At 49.0% G+C, this 25196-nt stretch overlaps 8 protein-coding genes across 8 annotated transcripts; 4 read left to right on the forward strand and 4 right to left on the reverse strand.

The window, feature by feature from the left end:
• Nucleotides 1-2914: 2914 nt before the first annotated feature.
• On the forward strand, nucleotides 2915-6338 carry BDV59DRAFT_195244 (uncharacterized protein; the record flags this gene model as incomplete). The annotated part of the gene is made up of 5 exons (XM_073692526.1): nucleotides 2915-3229; nucleotides 3283-3544; nucleotides 3607-3755; nucleotides 3813-6042; nucleotides 6292-6338. The coding sequence occupies 5 exons, from the start codon at nucleotides 2915-2917 to the stop codon at nucleotides 6336-6338; spliced, it is 3003 nt and encodes a 1000-aa protein (XP_073544897.1).
• A 2796-nt stretch (nucleotides 6339-9134) lies between these two features.
• On the forward strand, nucleotides 9135-11036 carry BDV59DRAFT_209898 (cytochrome P450; the record flags this gene model as incomplete). The annotated part of the gene is made up of 6 exons (XM_073695474.1): nucleotides 9135-9215; nucleotides 9282-9432; nucleotides 9518-9577; nucleotides 9625-10269; nucleotides 10325-10831; nucleotides 10918-11036. 6 exons carry the CDS (start codon nucleotides 9135-9137, stop codon nucleotides 11034-11036), a joined length of 1563 nt encoding a protein of 520 aa, XP_073544898.1.
• Nucleotides 11037-11100: 64 nt separating this feature from the next.
• BDV59DRAFT_185335 (ATP-binding cassette family ATPase ARB1) lies at nucleotides 11101-13735 on the reverse strand. The gene is made up of 2 exons (XM_073690834.1): nucleotides 12825-13735; nucleotides 11101-12763 (listed from the first exon to the last, which is right to left on the reverse strand). Exons 1-2 carry the CDS (start codon nucleotides 13383-13385, stop codon nucleotides 11495-11497), a joined length of 1830 nt encoding a protein of 609 aa, XP_073544899.1. The 5' UTR covers nucleotides 13386-13735; the 3' UTR covers nucleotides 11101-11494.
• A 210-nt stretch (nucleotides 13736-13945) lies between these two features.
• On the reverse strand, nucleotides 13946-15293 carry BDV59DRAFT_100191 (HPP family protein). The gene is made up of 2 exons (XM_073686402.1): nucleotides 14637-15293; nucleotides 13946-14578 (listed from the first exon to the last, which is right to left on the reverse strand). Exons 1-2 carry the CDS (start codon nucleotides 14952-14954, stop codon nucleotides 14000-14002), a joined length of 897 nt encoding a protein of 298 aa, XP_073544900.1. The 5' UTR covers nucleotides 14955-15293; the 3' UTR covers nucleotides 13946-13999.
• Nucleotides 15294-16011: 718 nt separating this feature from the next.
• Nucleotides 16012-17537, reverse strand: BDV59DRAFT_100183 (putative NAD binding Rossmann fold oxidoreductase). Its single transcript, XM_073686401.1, has 3 exons — nucleotides 17071-17537; nucleotides 16916-17011; nucleotides 16012-16856 (listed from the first exon to the last, which is right to left on the reverse strand). The coding sequence occupies exons 1-3, from the start codon at nucleotides 17351-17353 to the stop codon at nucleotides 16153-16155; spliced, it is 1083 nt and encodes a 360-aa protein (XP_073544901.1). The 5' UTR covers nucleotides 17354-17537; the 3' UTR covers nucleotides 16012-16152.
• Nucleotides 17538-17648: 111 nt separating this feature from the next.
• Nucleotides 17649-18584, reverse strand: BDV59DRAFT_204731 (O-methyltransferase; the record flags this gene model as incomplete). Its single annotated transcript, XM_073694516.1, has 3 exons — nucleotides 17649-17690; nucleotides 17743-18498; nucleotides 18549-18584. The coding sequence occupies 3 exons, from the start codon at nucleotides 18582-18584 to the stop codon at nucleotides 17649-17651; spliced, it is 834 nt and encodes a 277-aa protein (XP_073544902.1).
• Nucleotides 18585-21278: 2694 nt separating this feature from the next.
• BDV59DRAFT_185344 (YoaK family protein) lies at nucleotides 21279-22813 on the forward strand. The gene has a single exon (XM_073690835.1). The coding sequence runs from the start codon at nucleotides 21728-21730 to the stop codon at nucleotides 22280-22282; it is 555 nt and encodes a 184-aa protein (XP_073544903.1). The 5' UTR covers nucleotides 21279-21727; the 3' UTR covers nucleotides 22283-22813.
• Nucleotides 22814-22859: 46 nt separating this feature from the next.
• Nucleotides 22860-24818, forward strand: BDV59DRAFT_100236 (uncharacterized protein). The gene has a single exon (XM_073686403.1). The coding sequence runs from the start codon at nucleotides 23051-23053 to the stop codon at nucleotides 24545-24547; it is 1497 nt and encodes a 498-aa protein (XP_073544904.1). The 5' UTR covers nucleotides 22860-23050; the 3' UTR covers nucleotides 24548-24818.
• The last annotated feature ends 378 nt before the right edge of the window (nucleotides 24819-25196 follow it).

Raw genomic sequence — 25196 nt, forward strand, 5'->3', positions numbered from 1 at the left:
AAAAAAAATAATGATAATAATAATTAAATAAAAATAAAATATGATCAATGAAAAAAGGAAAGAGCAAAAACAAAAAGCAACATTTCTAATTTCCCGGCGGCTTTTCTACTTAAGTAGGCTTTTGCCCTAGTGCGTTCATCTACAGCCTGCGTAAAACCCAAAGAGCAGGAATTTCAACCCCTTCGTCACATCTATATGCTTAGGTTCTACTTACGGGCCATATCTGCGCTCACATGCATGCATTTTTCGTTATCATTGCTTGGAATGCCTACTTATCGATTCTGTGAGCTGGCTATGGCGGGTGGCGCGTATAAGACGCTATGGCATTTGATACAGCATTAGTTGGCGACAGTCGGTATCCCACGACATAACACAGCCTTATTACTAGCCTTTGCCCATAGTGCTTTTGATGCGAGAAACTGTCCCAAGCATTGTTATTATCGGGACAGATAGGTAAATTATTATCCAAAATGCGTTTTCTCTGCCTTCATGGAATGGGCTCAAGTGCTCAGATCTTCCAGAATCAATTATCTCTTGTACAGGAAGAGCTAGGTCAAGACCATGAGTTCGTATTTGCACAGGGGGAGATCGAAACGTGTGCTGGGCCGGGTACGATGGCCTCTAGTCACCCATGTAACACTGAGCTTGTTGCTAACCACGGATGTCCAGGGATGGAGGGCGTTTCTACGGGGCCGTATTACACATTCTTTGAGCTGCCATGTCGTTCCCAACTAAGGGCTGCATTCGACCTCATCGAGGAATATTGCCAATACGAAGGTCCCTTCGAGGGAATTATTGGGTTCTCCCTAGGTGCAAGTCTGGCCGCATCCTATCTCCTGCACATACAAACAGCGAACGATAGCACTTCTTCAGCTACGTTCAAGTGTGCTATACTATTTTGCGCAAACCTTCCGTTTGATCTGGAGTCCAGGCCTTTTACGATCCGTTCAGAAGGCACATTCGAGGACACTGTAAGTGGTGGAATCCTTGCGGAAGAAGAGATCACGCATACAATGCCAGAACTCAAGGACCTGGCCATTCGTGCAAGATACGCACGCAGGGGCGAACCTATTCTTCGTCGGCATTATCCTCATCTAAACTCCTCGATGCTAATTCGTATTCCTACTCTGCATATCTGCGGGGTGAATGACGAGTACTACTCCCAATCAGTCGCATTGCAGCAACTGTGCGAGCCAACCGATATGAAAATCATCGAGCACAAGCGAGGCCACTGTATCCCTCAAGATCAAAGCACCACGTCCAGAATTAGTGACTGTATTCGTCACACAATTCATGCTACCGAGAGTGGGTAATTGAGTACCAAGATTGTGTTGTCTGTCGTTGGTCCAAATTTTCCGGTTTTTCTTGCTTTGTTCTCTACTTGACGGCACAATATTTTGTCAATCGGAACTGTCCCGTATTCTCCTACCAAGGCTCAACTAGCCATACAAATTTGCGGTGTGATTCGGCCTCAGCATCTCGCAGATAGTCACACCGAATAGCTAGGAATCCGGTCGGTATCAAGGGTTAGATAATGCCGTCTTATCGCTAGTTCTAGAGGAATTCAAGTCCCTGCTCGACAATATTCGACTGCAATTGCTTACTTTTCGAAATATCTCTGGCCCATAGAATTTTGAACATAGTGTCCCAGAATTTTCGTCAAAGACTGATTCGCAAGTAGTGACACGAATAGAAATACAATTATGAATTGAACTGTTGAGTGGAGAAAAATTGTTGAGTGGAGAAAAATACTAAACCTACATACTAAGAGACATATTCTGTGGTAGCACTATTCTCTGCTACCACAAGCCTAAAGATGGAGAATAGTGCTACACACGCCTAAAGATGGAATACTGAGGCTTTGTCCCTACGTCGATTAAAGTTAGTTTTCTGGGGTTTTAGGTGCCTAGCGGCATCTCCTATTTTGTTACTGTGGAGCATTTCTCCCCGCTGTACCAAATATTTATCCCGCCGGCAGCTTTAAATGATGGACGCCGATGGTACTTGCATTTCTTTTCGGTTAAAAGGAAGTGCAGTGATTCTAAATTATATATCCCGGTTATGGAAACGTACAGATTCAGTATATAACTAGGCTAAACCATCTTACGTCAACTGGTCAGAAGCAAATACAAAATGAACGGGCAAAAAAAAGGTAGATGAACATACTTCTTAAGTCCAGCAATAGGTTCCCATGACGTTGAAAGGCGACGGGTTTAGAGATAGAACAGGGGGTAAAAAAATGATTAATGGCTTTCGATGTCGAAATTTGCGCAAACGACGGGTTGCTATTAAACCTAAATGTTTGTATTGAAACATAACTTAGTTGATATGCAAGATCGTGTTAACTGTGTAATTAAATTAAGCTCCCTAACAGCCCACCAACCAGGTCGGTTAGCGACTTAGATCGTAAATGCACAACGGAAAGCCAAACCCGAATAAGGATCTGCACGATGTTTCTTGGCTACTTGTTCTGTATCTTCATGCATATATGTAATCAATTAGGATTCTCTAGCCATGACTCAAAACGCACATTCTCGATTTTGGCTCCAACGTATCTTGATATGGTCTCTCTAGTCCTCATAATTGGATAGTAGCCCAGTCGTTGACCGAACGCGTCTATCTTCCGTTCTACTTGGACTATGGTAATGATGTCATGTTGGCAACATTGAAGCTACCTACTTTGATTCTGCATCAACTGACTGTATCGGGAATATGCACCACATCAAGACAGGCAATCACGCATAACAGCGTCAAGTAACAGCTGCGGTATGTGACGATTGATCATCCGGACCATCCGTGTAGATAGGCAAGCTATAGAAAGGAACTTATAGCATGCCCCTTCTCAACCGCCGCACTTCCTACCCAGCAAGCTCACTGAACCATCTCAACTCAATTCCCTGAATCCCTAGCCATTATGTCCTGTGACTACCCATCTCAACTTAACCAGCCTCTGCCCACAGTCATTGAGACACGCGCAAGCCAAACCCCAGAGAGACTGTGGGCATATTTTCCCGTGACGTTTCAGGCAGACGTCAAAAATTCTCCATACGAAGAGTGTAATTTCCAACGGGTAACCTACCGTGACTTTAACAACGCCATCAATCGCACTGCGTGGTTATTGAAGGAAGCGGTCGGCGACACCCCACACTTTGAGACATTGGCATATTTAGGTCCTGCGGACCTGCGTTATTCCATCGTTGTGGTTGCAGGTATCAAAGCTGGGTTCAAGGTACGTTGAGCAGAAATTTGTTCCATGGCGCTCTAGCTCAGCTCGGATTGTAGACGTTCCTTCCATCGCCCCGGAACAGCAAAGTTGCGTTCCAGACTATGTTATCCAAACTCAGTTGTCGTGTCCTCCTCACAACGACTCCAGAGCCACCAAGTATCAAAAGGATGACCGATGGGTATGCAATGGCGAAAGTCATAATTCCAAGCCTTGAAGAACTTCTCGATTGTTCGGTGGTCAAGGACTATCCGTATTCGAAGTGTCTCAATCATGCTAGATCAGATCCAATATTTGTCCTCCATACTTCGGGGTCTACAGGTATGTGCCCCGCAGTATCGCATCGCTTGTGGCATAAATCCAATCCTGATCCTTTTCAACAGGTATTCCGAAGCCGTTAGTTTACACAAATGAGTTTGTCACCCGACTGGCCCAGGTGTCTTCTCTTTCAGAACCCAAAAGTGGAGAGGCGTACAATTTAAGTAGGTTGTACACTACGGGGCTTTTTTACTGCATGCTACCACCGTTCCACGTAAGTAACATGGCAGTATATCGCAAAATACTTGTCTAACTAGTCATGCACTGGCAGGCAGCAGGTCTTGGACTAACCCTACTTATACCCGCGTACTTCAACTGCGTGCCTGTCTACCCTCCGAGTGGTAGCCCACCTTCTATAAACACCCTGATGTCGACCATACACAAGGTCGGCATGGATTGGGCGCTGCTAGCACCAAATGTTGTCACCGATATGGCAAGGGAGCAAAATATATTACATGTTGTCGCTCGCTGTGTCAAATACGTTATCTACATTGGTGGGAGTATTCCACAAGCAGCGGGAGATACAGTGTCCCGTTCCGTGCCACTGTATCAGCTTTTGGGGTCGAGCGAGTGCGGACTCTTCCCCCTTATTAGGCTACGGGACGAAAAAGACAGGGAGGATTGGAACTACATTCAAATCCACCCTTTCTATGGGGCGGAATTCCGTCATCAATATGAAGACGTGTACGAGTTATGCGTTGTACAACGGGCGGGTTCATTCTGTAGCCCGGCTGTTTTCACCCACTTTCCCCAGGACGGAGAATATCGTACAAAAGACCTCTTTCGTCCTCACCCAACAAAACCAAGTATGTGGATCCATTGCGGGAGGTCCGACGATATCATTGTCCTTCTCAATGGAGAGAAAACAAACCCAACCTCCTTCGAACAGCATGTTAGCCAGCACCCGGACGTGGCGGCTGCATTGGTAGCCGGTAACCACCGTGAAGAAACCCTATTGCTTCTAGAGGCCAGACACGACGCCTCCAGTCCACCAGAGAATCCGTCAAATATTATTGAGCGAGTGTGGCCCACTATCGAAGAAGCGAACCGATATTGTCCAGCTCATGCCATAATCGCGAAGAACCGGGTTCTAATTACAGATCCTGCCAAACCAATGGCTCGCGCCGGGAAAGGCACAATACAACGACAGGCAACATGGCAATTGTACGCAGATGAAATAGAATCTGCCTTTAGTGATTCACTACCACACTGTCACCAGAATACACATATTGATCTTACGGACAAGGCCCACGTCGAGCAAACGCTATCCCACATTCTTAGGGATATCACACAGTGGGATGAAATAAAGCCAGATGATGACTTCTTTTCTCGGGGAATGGACTCGTTGCAGGCACTTCAACTGCGACGCCAACTTCGGGTCACGTTCAACCTCCCTTCGATTGAGATCTCTGCTATATATACCAATCCTTCACTGTCGCTTTTGTCCGAGGCGATTATGCTTAATTCGTACCAAGGAACAGGCATTGCTAATGAGGCCGATCGCCTTAGTCGGATGGAAACATACATACGCAAGTATACAAATAAGATTGACCAAATAAGTCGCAATACTCCGGAACACAGGAAACCCGAGAATCCCGCGATGGGCCACAGTGTAATATTGACAGGTTCTACTGGTGCAATCGGGTCTCATATCCTACGTGAATTGGTGCAGACCTCCTCAGTCAATCAGATCTATTGTCTCAATCGTTCTGCTGGTGGACAGGATGCACAAATTGCCCGCGATTTAGAGAGAGGCATGAGTCCGTGCCCGGAGGTGCCTCGAATCAAATTCTTCCAGGCAGATCTATCCCAGCCCAACCTTGGCCTCCGGGCGGAAGAGTACGCGTCCATTCGAAGCACAGTCACCATGATCATCCACAACGCATGGCCAGTGAACTTCATCCAGCCTTTACCATTCTTTGAATCTAGCTTGGATGGTGTTCTGAATCTAATCCACTTAGCTTCTGCTGCTCCACACCGGCCATCAGTCATTTTCCTATCGTCGATTGCCGCGGTGCTAGATACACATCGAACAAAGGAGCCGCTGTTCTCTATACCAGAGGCCTTTATTCCCGATACACTGTGTGCCACATCGAGCGGCTACGGTGAAAGCAAATACATCGGAGAGGCTTTACTGGATTATGCAGTGCGTTGTCTGCATGTCAATGCTGCTTCATGTCGGATCGGCCAAGTTGCTGGAACTACGGAGGCACCTTATAGCTGGAACCGAATGGAATGGTTCCCCAGTTTGATTATCAGTTCAAAACATTTAGGGGTCCTTCCGTCCTCACTTGGTTCGGGAAAGCGAGAGAATAGTATCAGCAGGGAGATCGACTGGATCCCGATCGACCGAATCAGTGAAATAATTGTTGAATTGTCTTTACTGCTGGCAGGCACGCAACGAGGGGGTAGCATTCGCGTCTTTCATCCTGTCCATCCTCGGCCGTCCAAATGGGAGACCCTGCTTCCCGTTATCCGTGACACGTTGTCTGCAGGTCGCGGTGATATCGACATTGTGCCGTTTCAAGACTGGGTCGAGCGTTTGAAACAAAGCGCATTCAACATTCCTAGTAGTGATCCTGATACGTTCGAGGAATCGCTACGGTCAAACCCGGGGGCCAAACTGACTGACTTTTATCAAACAATGCTCGAACAGAATGAGCATCGACTGAGTATGGAAACCCGTCACACCCTAGAGTGGAGTCGATCTCTCCAAACCCTGCCCGCCATAAAATCTGAATGGCTTCAAGGTTGGGTTAACAGTTGGTTTGACCCCTCGAAAGTTGTTATTCGCTGAACTTAGATGAAAGGATAATGGATATCATAGGATATGGGTCTATTATTCACTGCGTTGTAGACAAACCACCTGCTTATTGTAGGCAGAATCGTATACGATCTGGAGGTCGAATATTAGCCAGTATTAAGACTTTTATGACTATAGTGATCCATTGATGTGTGTGTGCCCTGTCCTGTTAAGACAGGCAACCTGTTAATTAAGAGGAAAGGCGTTGCCGAATGTACACGTCTTTTGTTGATCATGCGAAGAACAATAAATATTTATAGCTCTTTGCTAATACAAAATTGAGGTGGACCTCAGCCTTATATATATATATATATATATATATTACATACATCTGAAATTAAATCAAATGAGTTAGATATTTCTTCTGAGATATTCCGATCTCCCGAGAGTTCGATACAGAATTCCATTGCTAGTGTAAGATAGAAGGCATTTGAAAATGAGATGAATTAAAGTCTTAAGGTGGAGGATGGTTGTACAGTTCCGCATGTTTGCATGTCCTCACTGAGATGAGATTTCCAAACGATCCTACGATAAAGTGACAGCGATTATAGGCGGGGTTACGGTGGAGATTCTTCGGTGAATTTGGGATGTATAACAATACTGAGCGTACGGAGCCCAGGCTAAAGCTCTCACACACAAGGGATATACTGTAGTGGTTACTCCGAGTCTATTGTCTTAATTTCCAATTGTTGAGGTCATGTAGAGTGGTGTTGAGTGCCACTAACATCTGACGCGAGATCGGGGGCGAAAGTGCTTGTCTAAGCCCCAACGAATTCGGCCGCGTAGTGGCACGGAAATATCCTATATGGACATAAACTGGAATTTCACAGGTATTATTAAAGGAACGGCTATGAAAATAATCCGAAACTACCAGAAACGCGAAATGATTCCAGCACAGGCAAGACGGTCGGATGGAACATTCCCAGTGGAAACGTCCACGATATCCAGCCGAAGCCGCTGCAGACAGAAATGCAGCGAACCACAACTTCCACTCCAAGCGGACTGGTAGCTCCCAGCTCTAAGAGAAGTCGCTGAACGATTATCGGGAAAGGTTGTGAATAGTAACACAAGAATATTTGGCCCGCTGCACGGGCATCTTGAAAAGCACAGTAACACGCTGCTGCATGGAAAGATGCGGAAAGAGCAAAGCTTGCCGAGACCATTAAGGCCTTTTGGAATTTTTTAGACCCACGAACAGGAACAATCTTGCGGGGTATAGACAACAAGCTTCGTCGAAGGACGTTATGCCACCAGTGGCCCCAGAATGCTGGCAGATGCATTAGGATGACCATTTATACCACATACCAACTAGAGCTACTTACCCTGAATTTCCCATGTCTTGAAAAAGGAACCAATAGGTCCAAAAATTGGAGGGTACATCCAAGGTTCCCCTGACGTGCCCAAAACGCGTTCACCTAAGAGTCCAACAGCAATTATAGCGTAAATGCTGTGTGTAAACTGGAGCAGACAGTAGACATAAATAATCCAAGCCCAAAGACAAATATTGTGATGTATAATTCCATGCAGTAAGCTTGGAACATAACTCAAAGGCCAATCCTGTGCCGGGAACGGCGTGCGTTCATACAAGCTCATGAATAGATACGCGAGGACGCCTCGCTTCAACTGAGAAGCACAAAAATGAAAGGTTGTCCCATCTGATACACACCTTTCCTGCTGCTGCAAAAGTGGTCTAGCATCGTTGTGTAGCCCGTGTCTCCAACCCAACTCTCGCAAATTTGTTATTAGATCCATGACCCAGAGGGCGCGAGACAGCGTAAGTGGCTTTGGGATCGGTTGCCATTTGTACACTTTATGGCTTCTTTTGGCTTTTGGTAGAGAGTCGATGCGAATGCGTTCGAAGGTACGCGGGTCCTGGATGAAGAGGAGATCTCCTGACCAGATAATATACCAACCTGAACCTAAACCAGTCAAGAAGTTCAACACAGGCGTCGAGTAGGGACTCTTTATTATATTCCAAAACGATGATATGGTTATTGCAAGAAACAAGAATAAGCGCCTTTTTCTGGAAATCCACAGGCTTTCCACAAAGTATAGGCCTGTAGCCAGGAGAAAGGGTGTTAATAGCGGGCTTAGAAACCGCATAGTCTAATCTGAGTGATCCTGGTTAGACGAGGAAAAACTTGTTTTCACACGGTGCAAGGAAAGGAACAGAATCCATTTATGCGTTTCAAACTGGATGTCAAATAATGATGAATATAGGGGATCAAGACGTAGTATTACCATGCTAGGCTACTTGCAGATTCAGGAACAGCTGGCATTGTTTCAGGATTAACAAAATCATGAACGTCCCTAGTGTGTATAGCGCCAAGATAGGAAACGGAGGGCATAACTTACTGTATACCCAATGCATGTCGCCCAATACGGAGATAGAGTTATCACCTTGTGGGCACGTTTCGCTGTTTTGATTTTTCTATACATGCCAGGAAGAGTACTGTCGGCTGCCGAATAAGGCAGGTCGCACCCAGTAGATAGAGCTGCGTTATACGGCATTCAAGTGGCATCTTCAACACTCCATTTTGGTGTCTCCCCAAGTCATGTTCAGTCTAGTTTACATTCTAGGACGGCCTACATTCTTGGGTTGCGTGGTTACTCTTAATCCAACTCGGATTCACATTCTGGGCAACTGTTAATATGGAAGGGCCCGTGGCCCGTGTATCCACCAAAGGATATAAATTGTAGTCCTGGAAATTACAACTTTTTCGACAAGTCTAGCATTTTCTAATTGACACCCGTCGTATGCTGCGAATAGCTGCTCTTACCTGACTCACAATGGATTCTCCCATTACTAGAAAGGCTGCATACCAATTGGCCCAGGGTTGGAACATATCCAGCTCAGTGTCTGTGATTATCGTATCTACGGTGAACTAATACGCCAATCAATTATTGCGCAACATCTGAGCTGACCTCGACGTTTAGGCTGTAATATATTGCATATATCAAATTTATTTCCACCCTCTTTCCCGCTTTCCAGGACCAATATCATCCAAGTTATGCAATGCTCGCGCTTTATATTACGCGTTGAAAGGTGACTCTCACCTGGACATACTACGGTGCCACCAGAAATACGGTATGTACGCCACCAATGGATGATCGTAGCAAAGCACATTCAACAGGGCCTATATAGGGGACCATAACTGACTATAGACGATCAGGTCCGGTAATAAGATACACCCCAAGCACTGTCATCTGGAACAACACAACAGGGCTTAAAGGTAATGTCTTGCTAATTCCCAGTGAAATTTGTTCCTAACTGTATCAGGTATCTACGGCGTCAGAAGAAGGGTGCGCAAGACACGTAACTACCGATTTTTTGACCAGGGAATTCAAAACATTCTTACAGCCACTGACAAAAATATACATGCAAATCGACGTCGACTATTAAATCCTTGTTTTACCGACACAGCTATAAAGGCTTATGAACCCAGAATATTGTATCATGCGCAGAGGTTCTGTCATATGCTATGCCCCTTAGAAGCCCGAGCCTCTGCTGCCGGTCAGCCTTCTTGGGGACCCGCCATCGACATGTCTGAGTGGTGTGCCTATCTCGCGTTTGATTTGATGACTGAGTTTGTCTTTGGTAAAGGCTCCAACTTACTGGAGAAGCCGAAGAATCGCGCTTTGCTTCCCATGGCTGAAGCCTCCCTGGATTGGGTGGCAAGACTATACTATCTGCAGCTTCCCCATCCAGAGCTCCTGACTCGTGTTTTATTTAAAATCGTGAACCGTCGCCATGGTATATTCACCAGATATATCCAGGCGAATCTGAAAGATCGCCAAAATCTCAGCCCAAAGGATCGCGGTAGTGACATTTTCTCTTATTTGGTGGGTAGCTATGACGGTTATTCTGAAGCGAAATTGAGCCTTGAGGAAATCCAATCGGAATGTCAACTCTTATCCGTTGCAGGTGAGTCGTGAGTGTGGAGCACCAACTTGACTGAGACGTCTAATTCCACATGTAGGATTTGACACGGTTTCAACCGCGCTGTGTGCCACAATATTTTACCTCGTCCACTACCCGCATGCCTATACTCGCCTGGCAAATGAAATTCGGACCGCATTTCGATCTACCACGGATATTCAGCCAGGTGAGAAGTTAAAGGCTTGTGAATACCTTAATGCATGCATCAACGAGTCGCTACGGATATCTCCCCCGATCAGCACAATCGTCCCAAGAGAGGTAGAGAAGGGAGGAGAGCTAATCGACGGGGACTTTGTTCCAGAGGGTTGTGTTGTGGGCACCTCTATCTATGCGATTCAGCGCAATCCCGAATATTTCCCTCAGCCTCATGTATATCTTCCAGAGCGGTGGTTGACAGCCGACAAGAGCCACGCTAATGCGGCCTTTATACCATTCTCCGTGGGGTCCAGAGCTTGCATTGGAAAGACCATGGCTATGTCAGAACTTCAAACTACAATTGCACTTTTTATATGGACCTTCGACTTTAGACTTCCCGACGGATATGACGGTACGATCGGGATGGGAAGTGCGAAACAACGACCAGGGCGAAGAGATCCTAGCGAATTCCAGTTGTATGATAGGATGACAACAAAGGTACGGGGGCCAAAGATTCAGTTGCGTCCAAGTACAAGCGCGAGGGAACAAAAGATGTATCGTTAAGGACGTCACATCTGCTGTTGCGGATTTCAATCAGCATTTATGTTGGAGGCTAGGTCTTCTAGGAAAGGCATTGAACCCACTATATTGTAAGCCTACTAAATCTCCATCTGGAAATATTCTCATATCATTACGCTTCAGATTCAAACACTAGCGGAAGGTGTGATCACGAATTCATCCAACCTATGTCTATAACAACCAGTATGAACGTACCAAATGAATTCAACCCTCAAACGCTCAAGTCTAGTAGGGGGGAATGAGGGAGGTATGAAACAATCCATCTAAAAACAAAGCACCCAAATGAATAAAGAGCAGATATCTCCAGGTAAGAAACTGAATAGGAAATGAAAAGAATAAGAGCACGCCGTTGGGCCTATATCTCAAGCAGGATGGTTCATCACTCCTGTTAGAAACTTTTGCCGTCCCCCACTATACCCCTCCTACAACTTTCCGCAGGTTATCGTTGTCATCTCTAAACATTCCAATCATAACAAGATTAAAGGAGCAGGGTAACTTAGACAGCACCCTCGGAAACCATCTTCTTCCGGAGATGGTTCTTGTAGTCGCCGATGCTGCCCTCCCACTTGTGGATAGTCTTGTGCTCGCACACCATGATGTCCTTGGCGATCTTGTCGAGGAGACGGAAGTCGTGGGACACGACGACGACACCACCGCTGAAGGCATTGATGGCATCGGCCAAACTGTCAATGGTGGGGATGTCAAGACCGTTGGTCGGTTCGTCCAGGAGGATCATGTTGGGGCTCTCAATGGCAAGAAGGGCGAAGACGATACGGCTCTTCTGACCCTCAGAGAGAGTGCCCATCAGGGCCGTCTGAGACTCACCGCTGAGACCGTAGCGACCCAGCTGCTGACGCCAGTACTGGTAGTCCTGGCTCTTCTCGGGGAACCGATCACGGACGAACTCGAGAGCAGACTTGGTCAGGTCGAGCTGCTCCGCAGAGTGCTGACTGTACATGCCGAGCTTCAGGTGAGTGTGACGGCTGACCCGGCCACCAATAGGGCTGAGCTTGCCCGTCATGATGCGCAGCAGAGTGGATTTGCCGACACCGTTGGGACCGACAAGCGCGGTACGGGAGTCCATGTCGACACCAAAATCAAGATGTTCGTAGAGAGTATCCTCCCAGTTGCCGGAGTAGGAGAAGGAGACATCGTCGAAGGAAAGGACCGGAGGAGGGAGCTTCTCGACGTCGGCAAAGCGGAAGCTGAAGACCCGGTCGGGGATGACGGGCTGGATGAAGCCATCGGCCTCCATCTTGTCGAGGATCTTCTGACGAGACTTGGCCTGACGGACAAGGTTGGCGTAGGTACCGGCGGAGGCGATGAACTTCTTGATGTGGGCAATTTCTTCCTGCTGCTTGTTGTACGCCTTCATCTGGTTCGTCTCCTGCTCGGAGCGGGTCTTGTGGTAAGAGTCGTAGTTACCACCGTAGTACAGGAGCTGCTTCATGCGCATATCGATCATGTTGGTGCAAACACCGTTCAAGAAGTCCATGGAGTGAGAAACCAAGACGAGGGTGCGGTCCCACTTCTTCAGGTATTCTTCCAACCACACACACGCCTCGAGATCCAAGTGAGCGGTGGGGTCGTCCAGCAGCAGCAGAGAAGGCTTGACGAACAGAGCCTTACCCAGGGCGACACGCATACGCCAGCCACCGGACATATCCTTGGTCTTCTTGTGAATCGTCTGCTTGTTGAAGCCGAGACCCGTCAGGATAAGAGAGGCACGGGTGTGGAAAGTGGACGGGTCCATCTTGTCCATACGCTGGTTATAAAGATTAGCACGCCGTCGTTCAAGGCATCCAGCTTGACCACGGAATACTTACGTCGTACAGATCCTCGAGGATGGGGCTGTCGGGGCCCTCGCGTTCGAGGATTTCCTCAGCCTCCTTCTCCATGCGGTCCAGCTGCTTCTGAGCCTCGGTTACAACCCACTCCAGGGCACCGAGATCACTTGGGGGAGCACCCTCGTTGAGCAGGTAGATATCGACGTGTTCGGGGATGGGGAACTCGCGGGAGGCGATGGACTTGAGAAGGGTGGACTTTCCACAACCGTTCTCACCCAGGAGACCATAACGACGGCCGAAGTTCAGTTCGAGGGTGGAGTCGGTGATCAAGACCTTACCGTGGAACACCAGAGAGGCGGAGGTGATCTTGACGTCGCGAGAGGCAGCCATGGAGGAGAGGACGCCGGTAGTGACACGATCGGAGAGACCGTGCTTGTCCATCTGTGCCGTAAGCTTCTCAACCTCCTTCATCTTCTCACTGGTGGTGGCGGGCTGGTCCTCAACAGGGGTCTCATCGCCCTTTCCCTTGCCAGCCTTCTTCTTCGCGTCACCGTCAGCGGCACGCTTCGCCAGACGAGCAGCCTTGGAAGCAGACACCATATTGTCGGATCAGGAGGTGTAAGATGGAGGGGATGAGGCAAGGACGGGAGGAGGTGTGGTTAAGGGCAGGGAGGAGGTGGGAAGCCCGGCGTAAAGACGAGATGAGATGAAAAGGAAAAAAAGAGACTTCGACAGAGGGCGGTGGATCAATAATAGCGGGGTGGGAGGGGGCGACTTGGTGAGTGGGGAGGGAAGATTCCTGGTGGAAAAGCCCTTATCGATAGAGAGGACTCGGAATGGTAATCCCACGGTCGAGAAGAAAACAACAAAACGGGAAGAAGGTCAACCAGGACGCTTCCTGTGATGGGACAAGGCGATCTCTGAGGGACGATGAGATCGATTGACTAGAGGGAAGATGGGAGAAGAAGAAAAGAAGAAGACTGAGAGCGAAAGAAACAAAATGTAAAAATTCCTTCCGTGGGGCTGATTCTGCTGCACGCTGATTGGGCCACAGACGTCACCGCACGGGACGTGGCGCCCTAGCCCGATTGGGCATCCATCACGTGTATATGCCTTGGTATCCAGGCACAAATGTACACCGAAAGAATAACAATAGCTATCGACATGCGGCTCCTCAACTAGGTCATTTTATCATAATCTTGGTATCATTCATATTATATACGCTCGCTGATCCGCTCCAGGCACTCCATCTCATCCGCCGTGATCCACACGTTATCCGGCATGATCACCTTTCCCTCCTCGATGATGATGCGCACCGAGGTCCTCGAGTATCCATCGTCTTCCGACGCTGTCGGCACACAACTTCCTTCCTTCTCATGTCCCTTTTCCACGTCCTCGGGTGCTGGATGAGACAGCAGCACAGGCGTCCACCAGTACACTGGAAACCGTCGTTGAATGTTATTGATCACCAGTGCCACCGCTTGCATGAGGACGCATCCCAGCAACATAATCGGGACCAGGTACCAGCCCACCTCATACAAATCGGTGACCGCCAGAAGCGACGTGGCCCCGGCCGGCGGGTGCACAGTGTTTGTCAACACCATCACGGCGATGGTCAAGCCGCACGACAGGGCGCCCCCAACCTGCGGCAGAGCATGGGCATGAGGATTGAGGGCGAAGAGCTTCCCGATGCCCACGCCAATCACGCTCGCAATCAGCTGGCTGAGAACGGCGTTGCGTGGCTGTGAGAAAGGCGATTCGATGGCGCAAAATTCCAGCACGGCTGCTGCGCCCTGAACATCACGGTCAGAACGGACGGTTTACTAGTTCGACCGGACAGGTGGTACTTACAAAACTACCCACGATGATCGGTGCATGGTGGCTCTGAAAGGAGGGCACATGCATGCACACCTCGGCCACCACCAGCACGCCACAGAAGGCCCCTATCAAGGACCAGAATGCTATCAGGAGATTGCCGATAGCTTGCGGATGATGTCCGCCCCGATAGCCCAAGAAGTGGGAGACGGGACGAGGGAGGTTTCGCCACGGCGGTGTCGGAATGTACCGGTTGAGGAAGGTATCGATGTCTACATGCCAACGAGACGGATCTCGGAACTTGGCCAGGCACGTTTCCTGCTTATGGTGCTTGGGCAGGCGCTGAGATTCCATCGATGCCTACGTCGTATGCTCTCGCCGGACGGGTAGAAACCCTTGCGTCTATGGCTGAGAGTATGGGCGCGGATTGGATATACGATTAACTTCCCGGGAGGGTTATATCTGTCATTCCGTCAGATCAGTGGCTGCTTCTTGTCCAGGCTGAACATCCACCTACCGAGGTTACATGTACAATGGCCAGTGCAGTACGACGCACAACAACAAGCAAAAGAGGGGATGGAGTACGTGTGATGGAAGGAAGGAACACGAAGCGCTCATAAAGAAAGGACAAACAAGGGGGGATCCGTGCTCTCTGGGGGGGACTTATTACACTGATTGCATCATTACGAATGTCAGGAGGGCCCCTGGGGCCTTTAATAGTTCCACTTCGGCATAACTTCATACACAGCGCAAAGATCAGCTAAAATTTCCGGGCGACTTTCACCATCATGGACGACATCTCCGCGGAGGGCTGCAGACGGCGGTCTCTATGAAGCCTGGGAAGACCGAGAGAACAGCGAAATAACGACATGACCAGCAGCTTTCTCGGGTCTTCCATTCACAGCGGTTTGAGTTAAGTAAGAGAAATACCATTTCCGGTTAGTCGCCCGGTTCGGCGCTGTTTTTCCCTGTCTTAGTCAGCGGTGGTGGTTACGTCAGCCATTTCCGCGCCGATCAATCCGGGGCAGGGGATTCAACGAGATCCAAACGGGGTGAAAAAGCATCGGCTGACTAGTGAGGGCAATAGTTGGTGAGGGGAAGAGGACTCGGGGGAGGAGGTTGGTGGTGGTGAGGTTGGTGGTTGTTGTTGTTTCCCGCACAGAGGGGACGTACATGATGCAAACATCTGCACAGATCGGAGTATGTGTCCTGCAACGTACTCTGCAGATCCAGGCACCATCCTGAAATGCAAGACCAGAGATATCCTAGATCAGCCATGTACAGCGTATGAATTGAGCATTCATTAGTAACCGGGTGCGGGGTAGAAATCGGGATAGAAATCCTCGGTTCGATGTCCGTGACTATGCGAGTATGCCAGGTGATACATATATAGACGTGGCTGACTAGCGAATCAGATACATCGTCATCACCCGCCCTGTGCATCACTATCCATTGCTTCTATAAGATGACTTTATTATTTCAAATTTCACTATCCCATTTTAAACAACAAAATAAACATCATAATATCATTCCACATATCGAACAACCATGCCTACGCCTGCAGAGTCTGACCCAGACGGGAGCTCTCCTTGGCCAGTTCAATCAGCCGGATCACATCCCGAGCCTCAGCACCGCTGGCCGGGAGGTTTCCCTCACCCCCAAGCGCGCGCGCCAGCTTGCGGTAGTACTCGGTGTAGGTGGGTGGTTCCACCGTCGGGTAGACCTCCTTGACGGGCTTGCCGTTCTGGATTGTCGTGAGGAAGCCATACCGCTCACTCGGCTCGCGACCATATCCATTGTCTGAGGGTCTCATTCCCGCCTTGAGCTGATCCTCCTGGCAGTCGAGGTGGAACTTCTTATAGCTACCGTTCTCGCCGCGCACCCAGAAGCGGAGCTGCTCTTCTTCAGGGCTGACCACACCCGCCTTTGCGGTCACAAGGAGGCCGTTGCTATAGTGCAGCAGCACGGTGAAGGAGTCTTCGAAACCGGAGGTGTTCACGGCCCGCTGCGAGCCCACGAATCCCGTGACACGGTCCGGCTTGCCGAGGAGGTGCACGGCCTGGTCCAACAAGTGGGTGCCTAGGTCGTAAATGGCGCTTCCACCGGGGATCACCTTGTTTTTCCACTTGGAGGCATCCGGGGCGGGCTCCTGCGGCCGGTGGCGGTCAAAGTGGGTTTCGAATTCGACGACGCGGCCCAGCGAGCCGTTCTTGACCAACTTCGAGAGGGTGACGAAGTCAGCGTCCCAGCGACGGTCTGCAGGAAGTCAGAACCTTGATTTGCCTATATGAAGTGTGCGGTTGCATGCGACATACTTTGGAAGACAGCCAGCAGCTTCTTCTGCTTCTCGGCGAGCGCGACTAGCTCATCGGCTTCCTTGGAGGTGGGGGTGAACGGCTTCTCGCAAACGACTAGGGTTCCGACGGTCAGCATCTATATATGCGGTCTCTTGTGCGGGCACTAGACGAACCGTGCTTTCCGTTCTCCAATGCCAGCTTGGCCAGGGCGTAGTGAGAATCGGGGGCGGTGGTGATAATGACGACATCGACGTCGGAATCCTGGACCATGTCCTCGGTGGTCCGGTAGGACTTGACACCGGGGTGGTCCTTCTCAGCATCGTCCTCGGGCTTCGGAGTGCGCTGGACCACCGCGTAGAGCTTCAGCTGCGGGACTTCGGCGACAAAAGGGAGATGGAAGATTTTGGCACTGAAGCCGTAGCCCACAACGCCGACATTCCAAGACTTGGAGGCCATTGTAGATACTGAGCGATAGGTGACACTAAGAGAGTTGTAGAGAGTATAGGTGGATGGAGGAAAAGAGAAGGATTCAATTGGGGACTCTAGCCATATATACTGGGAAAAACGCCCATGCGGGGGAAGGTCCTCGCGACGGAATCCGTTGGGTCGGGCGGGGCAAAAGCCGACTGCATGCCGTTGCCGACCGACAATGACGCCACGGAAACCTCTGCTCCGCCCGTACTCTGCTATTCACTTTCCATAATATCTTCGGCTCCCTTCTATCGACCGAGTACGTACGATGTATAAATTTCTACTCGGCGACCCCCACACACCTCGTCACTTCAATCGCATCCTAACCATGTCAGCTCATCCTGATGACTCCATCATCCCCACGGGTGACTCACTCGGTGCCCCTCCGGCTGGATCATCCGGCTCTCATATTGCAGATTCGGGTTCCCGATCACTTCAAACAACGGCTTCGACTCTTCCGGCGTATGGTAAGTATTCACCGTCCGCTGTGGAATCCCGTCCTTGTTGTAGCTGCGCACCGGTCCAGCCTTCGCCGCTTCCCGCTTCTTCTCCACCGAGCTCCGCACGTACTCCAGATACGGCGGATTGCCGGGGTACAGGACATTGTCCGCAACAACCACCGACACATTCGGCACGATCATGCCCAGCTCCTCGCACAGCATCAGGTCGGCTGTATACGCCGGCTTGTAGTGATCAATGAACAAGAGCTCCACTTGCGTCACTGTGCCGCGCTCGTACAATTTGTGCAGCGAGCCGTCGCTGCGACCCACCAGAATCCGCACAAAGTCCCGCAGTCCAGCTAGTTCGACCAGCATGTTGGCGATGGCCGCAAACTCCGGGTTCTTCTCCAGGCTGTAGTAGCGTGTCCCGCCGGCGCGACGCACGGCGTCGCCGAATAAGATGGCCGAGTAGCCCACGTAGCAGCCGAGTTCGATCATGACTTGCGGCTTCCGTTCGGCAATTAGGTCTGTAATGTGCTGGCCTTTGTCATGGCCGACAATCATCAAGTGATACGTCTTCCCAAACTCGTGGATCAGGTCCAGCACCTTTTGCGGGTTTCCCTCGGCTGCATCTCGCTCGGGGTGCTCGTAGATCCAACGAAGCAGCTTGAGTTCACGGCCTTCTTCGCGCTGTTGCCTTTTAGTTAATGATACGAAGCAAAGGCATGAGATTTACCTACTGAGAGACCAGTCCTGGGGTCTACAGGGGCTGACATCATGGCAGTAGTGTTCGCTTGTGTATTCGCGAGGTAAGTTTGGCGGTAGACGAACAGGGAGGTATCTACAGAGGATGGACCGGATTTATAAAGCAATGGCGGTATTTATTCCGTCCGGGGAAGAACAGTTAACGCCGATTCGCAATAAGAGACATGTTATCCACCTGCAAGAACCATCTGGATGGTCCCTCACGTCATATCCTGCGGAGTAGATTGGTTCATAGCGGTATTCGGTGCTGATTGCCGTTTTGGTCTAGGGCTCCTATCTCCGAGAATCGATCTGTGAGGCTTTATTCTTCTCTCGTTCTATTCTTAGTTCTTGACAACCCTCGGCTTGTCGCTATATCTACCCGTATGTTGCAGTTCCGGAAGTGGAGGGTTGGCTTCAACCAAAGTGATAGATGACTCATGCAGGTCTCTGCGCCTAACGATGCCGGCCTAACCCCCACGTTTACCCTTCACAACGGTTTTATTTTCCATCCGCCTTAATGTGTAATGGCTAGTCTCAAGAATAACATGACAGGTGGATGAAATTCTACGCCCATTTAACGACGTACGAATATCTTACCTATATGTCGGTGATTCTCGTGCTAATAACCTGTACAGCCAGTGTGTAGAGCCCCGAACAGTGTTTCCGTTGGATGATAAAAAGATGAATCCGTCTCTGCCCTATTTGAACCTGTCCCAGTCCTTTACTGTCTCAGCCATATAACGGTTGCGCGATTATAAAAAGGTCTCGTCTTGAAAGGCGGCGGTAATATACTTCCTTGTAAGGCGGGGGTCCTCAAGATCGCTATATTAGTGTCTGGTATCCGGGCCCTATGAGTCTACCACTCTTTCCAATATATTGATAACACTAAATACGTGACTACTATGAGATGTATGGTGATAGATTTTCTTAACGGTTAATTACTTTATAGTTATTGGGGAGATCTAAGCGATAAGCGAAAGATAGGCGTTATAGTTAATATAAACTTCTTAGATAATACTTAAGATGCAGTTCGTCTAGCTACTAGATTGAGGACTAATATACAGTGTTCCGTGTCGCGGTCGATTTTTACCTATTATAGAGCCGATCCTTCTGTGAACGTACCTGAGCTTAAAGGCTAATTTAATTATAAGCTAGAGATCTGTAGAACTTATAGATACGCGGTACTAGATATTCTAGCCTCTAAATTTAGGGAGCTTATTCTTACTCATCAGGATATTAGTCCTCGGAATCTTATTCTAGACTAGGATAGTTGGGTGTGGCTGATAGACTGGGCCGGTGCTATTGCGTATCCCTTACCTCTAAAACCGCGCGGCCCTGTGCTCGCAATCAGGTTTTACCTATTTTAATACTATAGTTCTGTTACATTTATCACGTTACCCTTCGTAAGAACGCCAATTGGAATCCATTGGATACGGTCTCTCAATAGCTACACTAGCTTGACCTGTTTCGGGGGTGGGGGAGGGCACCAGGGGGGTTGCAGTTGGGTGGTCTATTTATGCCTTTGGCATGAGAAGCGTTCCAGCAAAAAAGTGAACGTCTACCAACTATGTGCCTGTGGTGTTTTGTCTTGCACAAATTTCATAACACCTAGGGACAGCATGTACAGACTAAAAGTGTCCTGATGTGAACACCAATTACAAAAATAAGGCGTATCTTTTGTGGAGCAAGGCACATGAAGGTTGCAACGATGCAAAACCTGTATATGTTATTGGTCTGTTGTATATAATACTATTTTGTAAGGGAGCCCTGCCCGGTTTATCTGTATCTAACCGTACCTCCATGACCATCACTATATCAGAGCATAGCTTCGATAACAGCTACCACGAGCCTTCCATTCAACCAGCCGCGTTACTACTGATTGTAGAGAACTATCGTCAATGGGTTGGAACTGTGGCAGACTACGTGCTACTGAGGTAGTACTACTGTGCTGAGTAGTACGTATCCCTCCCTGAAAAAAATACCCAAATGTGGAGACCATGTACATCACCGCATCCACAGGATTGGCAGTGGCGTCCACAAATCGCCATTTATCAGCAGCCACGAGCACCAATCTCCTCCGCCGATCCATTAGAAACACGGGCGGAATTGGCCGAATTCTTTCCTACTCCGTACGATATCGATTGGCTATGGGGTCCTATTCGGCTAGTCGTCGTCCGCTTCTTGTTTCAGATTCGGTGTTGATAATACGCAGCACAGCCATGCTGATCACCCGTGAAGAAGGTTTCTGAGGTAGTTATAGTGTATGCCAAGAGGCTCTGTGGGCATCCTGTCGATCACTTTCAGAACTATGTAATGTTTATGAGGTCTTATGTGTTCCAAAGCGTGCAGGAACCCATATGATGAGTAGAGTCATCAACATAGTAAAGCGACGATCCTGGTTTGTCGTCTTCGATAAGAGACAGTATGGGCAAAGGGAGTTGTTATCGTCATCTCTTCTGTCCTGCGGAACCCCTGCCTAGAATTAGTCCAAAACGGCCATCCCTGACAATCATTCACTTTTAACCTGGGATGATGATGAGTGTACTCAGCACGTGCTTGTAACGTACCCTCAGTCTGCAAGAAACGTTGTTGATCTTACTGAATAAGGTGTGAGGACCTCGATGCATGCATTTTACCATGCAGATATGGTGTGCTACGACAAGAAATGTGTGTGGACCAGAGAGTTGTGGTGGGCATTATGATGGATATCTCACCAATATCACCGTTCGTCTCTGATATAAGTCTGCTTCCAGGCGGATGTCATTGTCATGCATCCCCCAACTTTCTCTCCAAGAAATGGAAAAAATGCCCAACTTTGAGTCGTGGACTCCCTACCATGGTGCAGCGACACCTCCACCCGCAGACGAAGAAAAGCAATTCTACTCCCAAGACCAGGCTCATCGGCCAACCCTGAAACAGTATCTCTTGACCGACATCAACAATAAATGGACCGACCTTATCCTCATTGCCTGCTGCTTCACCAGCGGCCTGATAGACGGTCTCTCCTTCAACTCCTGGGGGAGCTTTTCCAACATGCACACTGGTAAATCCACATTCCCTTCTCAACCTGCCTCTCTTCTTGAATAATCCACATTAATACAGATCTCCTGAGTAAATAGGAAACACAATATTCATCGCCATCGGTGTCTCCGGCAAACCCGAAGGATCCGACATGCTCTGGGCCAAAGCCCTAATTGCTGTCGTCGTCTTCCTTGTGGGACTAGTAATCTTCATCTCATGTTCCCGCCTCCTGGGACCCCTCCGCCGCCTCACCCTCATCTTTTCATTTACCCTCCAGACTTGCCTCCTACTAGCAGCTGCACTCCTCGTTCAGCAAGAGGCCGTCAGCCCCCGTTCTGGTCAGCAAGAACCGATTGACTGGTTGCAGGTTCTCGCTATCTCAATGATCGCTTTCCAGGCGGCAGGGCAGCTCGTCGCGTCCCGGTTCCTGGCCTTCTCAGAGATCCCAACCGTTGTGCTTACGGCGCTGGTTTGTGATCTGCTGCTTGATAAGCAGTTGTATCAGCGGCCGTGGAGTGCAAATCCTAAGCGCAATCGGCGGATTGGGGCGCTTGTTGCGCATTTCTTCGGGGCTATGGCTGCAGGGGGCATGGCCAAGGAGACGGGCCTAGCGGGCGGGTTGTGGTTGGCGATGGCCATAAAAGGGGGTATCACGGTGGTATGGTTTGGGTGGAGTGCGAAACCGATGCAACTGGAGAAGCAGTAGTCTATTGAATGCTAGTCAATGGGGTAGCTGTGTGCTATTACTGGGTCTGGAACCGCTCGATGTGGGTTATGAATCATGATGCAACAAAATAGAGCAAAGGGGCCTGTGAAAATTATAACGGCCTCGCAAAAATTTGGTATACAATGTAATTCAGGAACGATGCAAGTATTTTTGCTTAATTCTTTCGAAATCGCTTATAGCAGGAGAGGTACGGAGTAGTTGGTAAGGTATATCCTTCTTTGTGTTTTTCAGACGAGACAATAGATTTGACAAATAATTTTTTATGACCTGACGGCTAATATATAATGTTCAAAAAAATAAAAGAAAAATAAAAATGAATAATATAATATAATATAATATAAAAATGAATTGCATGTATTTTTTTTTCCATCTCAACGACATATTAATCCCATCCAATTCGTACATTTAATGTTCTAGATATTTTTTGGTTGTCCGGATCTTCATACGGAATGATCGGCCCTAAGACATGGTGATCACCAGAGTTCGTCCGATCCGATGGGACGATAAAAGCAGTCTCACAAGTAATTACATGATAATCGGTGGAAGAATAAAAACCCTCGAATTATCTTGACCTCACCTCAAATCAGTACCCAATCAGGCACAAAATCACTCACTTCCAGCCACCGGATTAATGCATGACTGACGTGGTGGTCCGTCCACCTTGCAGCACACATTCCGAAGCGGAGGGGTCAAACACCCCGTCACGGGCCAAATCATACCTTATAAACAGTTACATGACTAGGATAAATGTTCATGTCGACAGTGAGACGAGCCTTCGGCTCAAGACCGCTGCATTTACTCCAACATCATCTTCCCGTCCTAATGATATCCCGGCTCCTGCGCATCACCCTCTCTACCTTCCTCCTCCCGTTGAGCAATGCAATTCTTGTCACGCTGTACATCTGGAGACATGTCTCGGTCAGCGTGTCCTATACCAGCCCGCTCCAACACCGACAAATGACCATCAGTAATGTCCACTTCTACCCCAAAACCGTCCTGGTCACGGGGGTAAACACTCCGCACGGGCTGGCCATTTCTCGAAAATTGTATTCCCGAGGCCATCGCGTTGTGGGTGCCGACATATCTGAGCGCAAATTCATCCCCTCTGGGGAAAGATTTTCTAAAGCACTAGTCGCGTTCTACGACGTATCGAGCATGCACTATACCGCATGGTTGCTGGATATCGTCCAGAGGGAGAAAGTTGATGTTTGGATTCCATGCTCTCCAACTCCTCAAGCAACAGACGATGCAATAGCCAGAGAGGAAATCGAGAGCCGAACCAGTTGCGTCTGTGTCACTCTTGGAACGCAACTGACGAACCGACTCGAGCGACAGAGCTCGTTTGTCCAGTATCTGCTGGAGAAGGATCTCCCAGTTGTAGAGAACCATCACGTTCAGTCGCGAGATACCATCCACAAGATCCTCCATCGGTCGCCAACGAAGGTCTACCGTATGCGCAGACCATGCGCAGCGATGCATGACAACAATGCTCTTGTCTTGCCCAAGCGAACGCTCAGCCAGACCTACTCCGAAGTCAGCGAGATCCAGATTTCGAGGGATAGCCCATGGATTATGCAGCAGCAGACCCGGCTGGGGGAGTTCTCGGCGGAGCTATTGGTTGTCTGCGGACAGGTTCAGGCCCTCCAAGTTTTCGCAGTCGGGGGTCATTCTCCATCGAAACGCTCACGTCTGGATGAGGGACTCGCAACTGCAATCTATAAGCTCATGGGCCGGTTTGCCTCCAAAGGAGGAACCCAGATGACAGGGCATCTGAACGTTCAACTCATGGTAGATGAGGAGTTTGATGCAAATTCCGTGCGATATGTGATACATGTCTCTGGATGTACACTTGGCGCGCATGCGACAGGAAATCTGCTTCAAATGACTCCCGCGCATACTTTAGTCCGTGGGTATCTAGCGGTACTGGCGCCGCAGGTCAACGGTGCAACCAGTATGTGTCATGAGAGCAACCTGCAACCGACAAATATCGTGTCAACCACACAGCGGAAATACAGCTTATACCAAGCGGTCAGGCAGAGTGGCATCCGACGAGTTCTTCCCGTGTTATATCCGATTTTACAGAAACTTGATAAGATAATTGATGGGTTAAGCGATCTGCTGTGTGTCTGGAAGGACTGGCGTTTTTCGAGCTTTGATCCGCTTCCATGGTGGTGGCATACGCATATCTATCAGCCTTGGGAGGATGCAGTACACATACTGGATGGAATCAAGGAGTACAGGTGAAGTATAAAAAGAAAAGGATCTCTCTGTTTCGAATTTAGCAGCGATGAGCATTTATCTGCCGGACAGGCCTTAGAGAAGGCCATGTCGCTAGGACAAAATGAACCGACGAATGCGTATTGGTTAACTTGCGACATACAGTTTTGCGGCTAGCGACAAGGCTGAATACGTCTGACCCAAATAGAAAGCTTATGAGAATGAGCCACAGGAGTACGGAGTAATTACATATCTCTCCGGAGATCGACGACGACAGTGGAGCACGGCCAAGCTGCTAGTCCACCGTGGCGTGCCGTGTTGCCATGAATAGCACCGTTACCAGGAGAACAACGCATAAGGAGTACATAAGTTCTCACAACAGCTTGCTCTGAGACCGACGACCATACAAGTCAGAGCTGTGATCGTGCCTTATCTACTGCGAAGTTCTGGCAAATGGTGTATAGAGCCGGTTTATAATGTTCTGTGGCGTGTTGATGGTGGGGCATTTGGTACTTAATCAGACGTACCTGGCAACGTCACCTCGGACCAGATATAGTGCTCTTCTAGAATGTACGGCATAAGGGGCGGTCATTTCTTGTACCCGATGTGGGATCCAAATCCTGTTGCCTATATATTTTCGTACAATATGGAGTTCATGCAGGCAGGCTGTGAAGGC

Source organism: Aspergillus ambiguus, assembly GCF_047715705.1.
Source record: "Aspergillus ambiguus strain CBS 117.58 unplaced genomic scaffold BDV59scaffold_35, whole genome shotgun sequence".
Classification (NCBI taxonomy): Eukaryota; Fungi; Ascomycota; class Eurotiomycetes; order Eurotiales; family Aspergillaceae; genus Aspergillus; species Aspergillus ambiguus.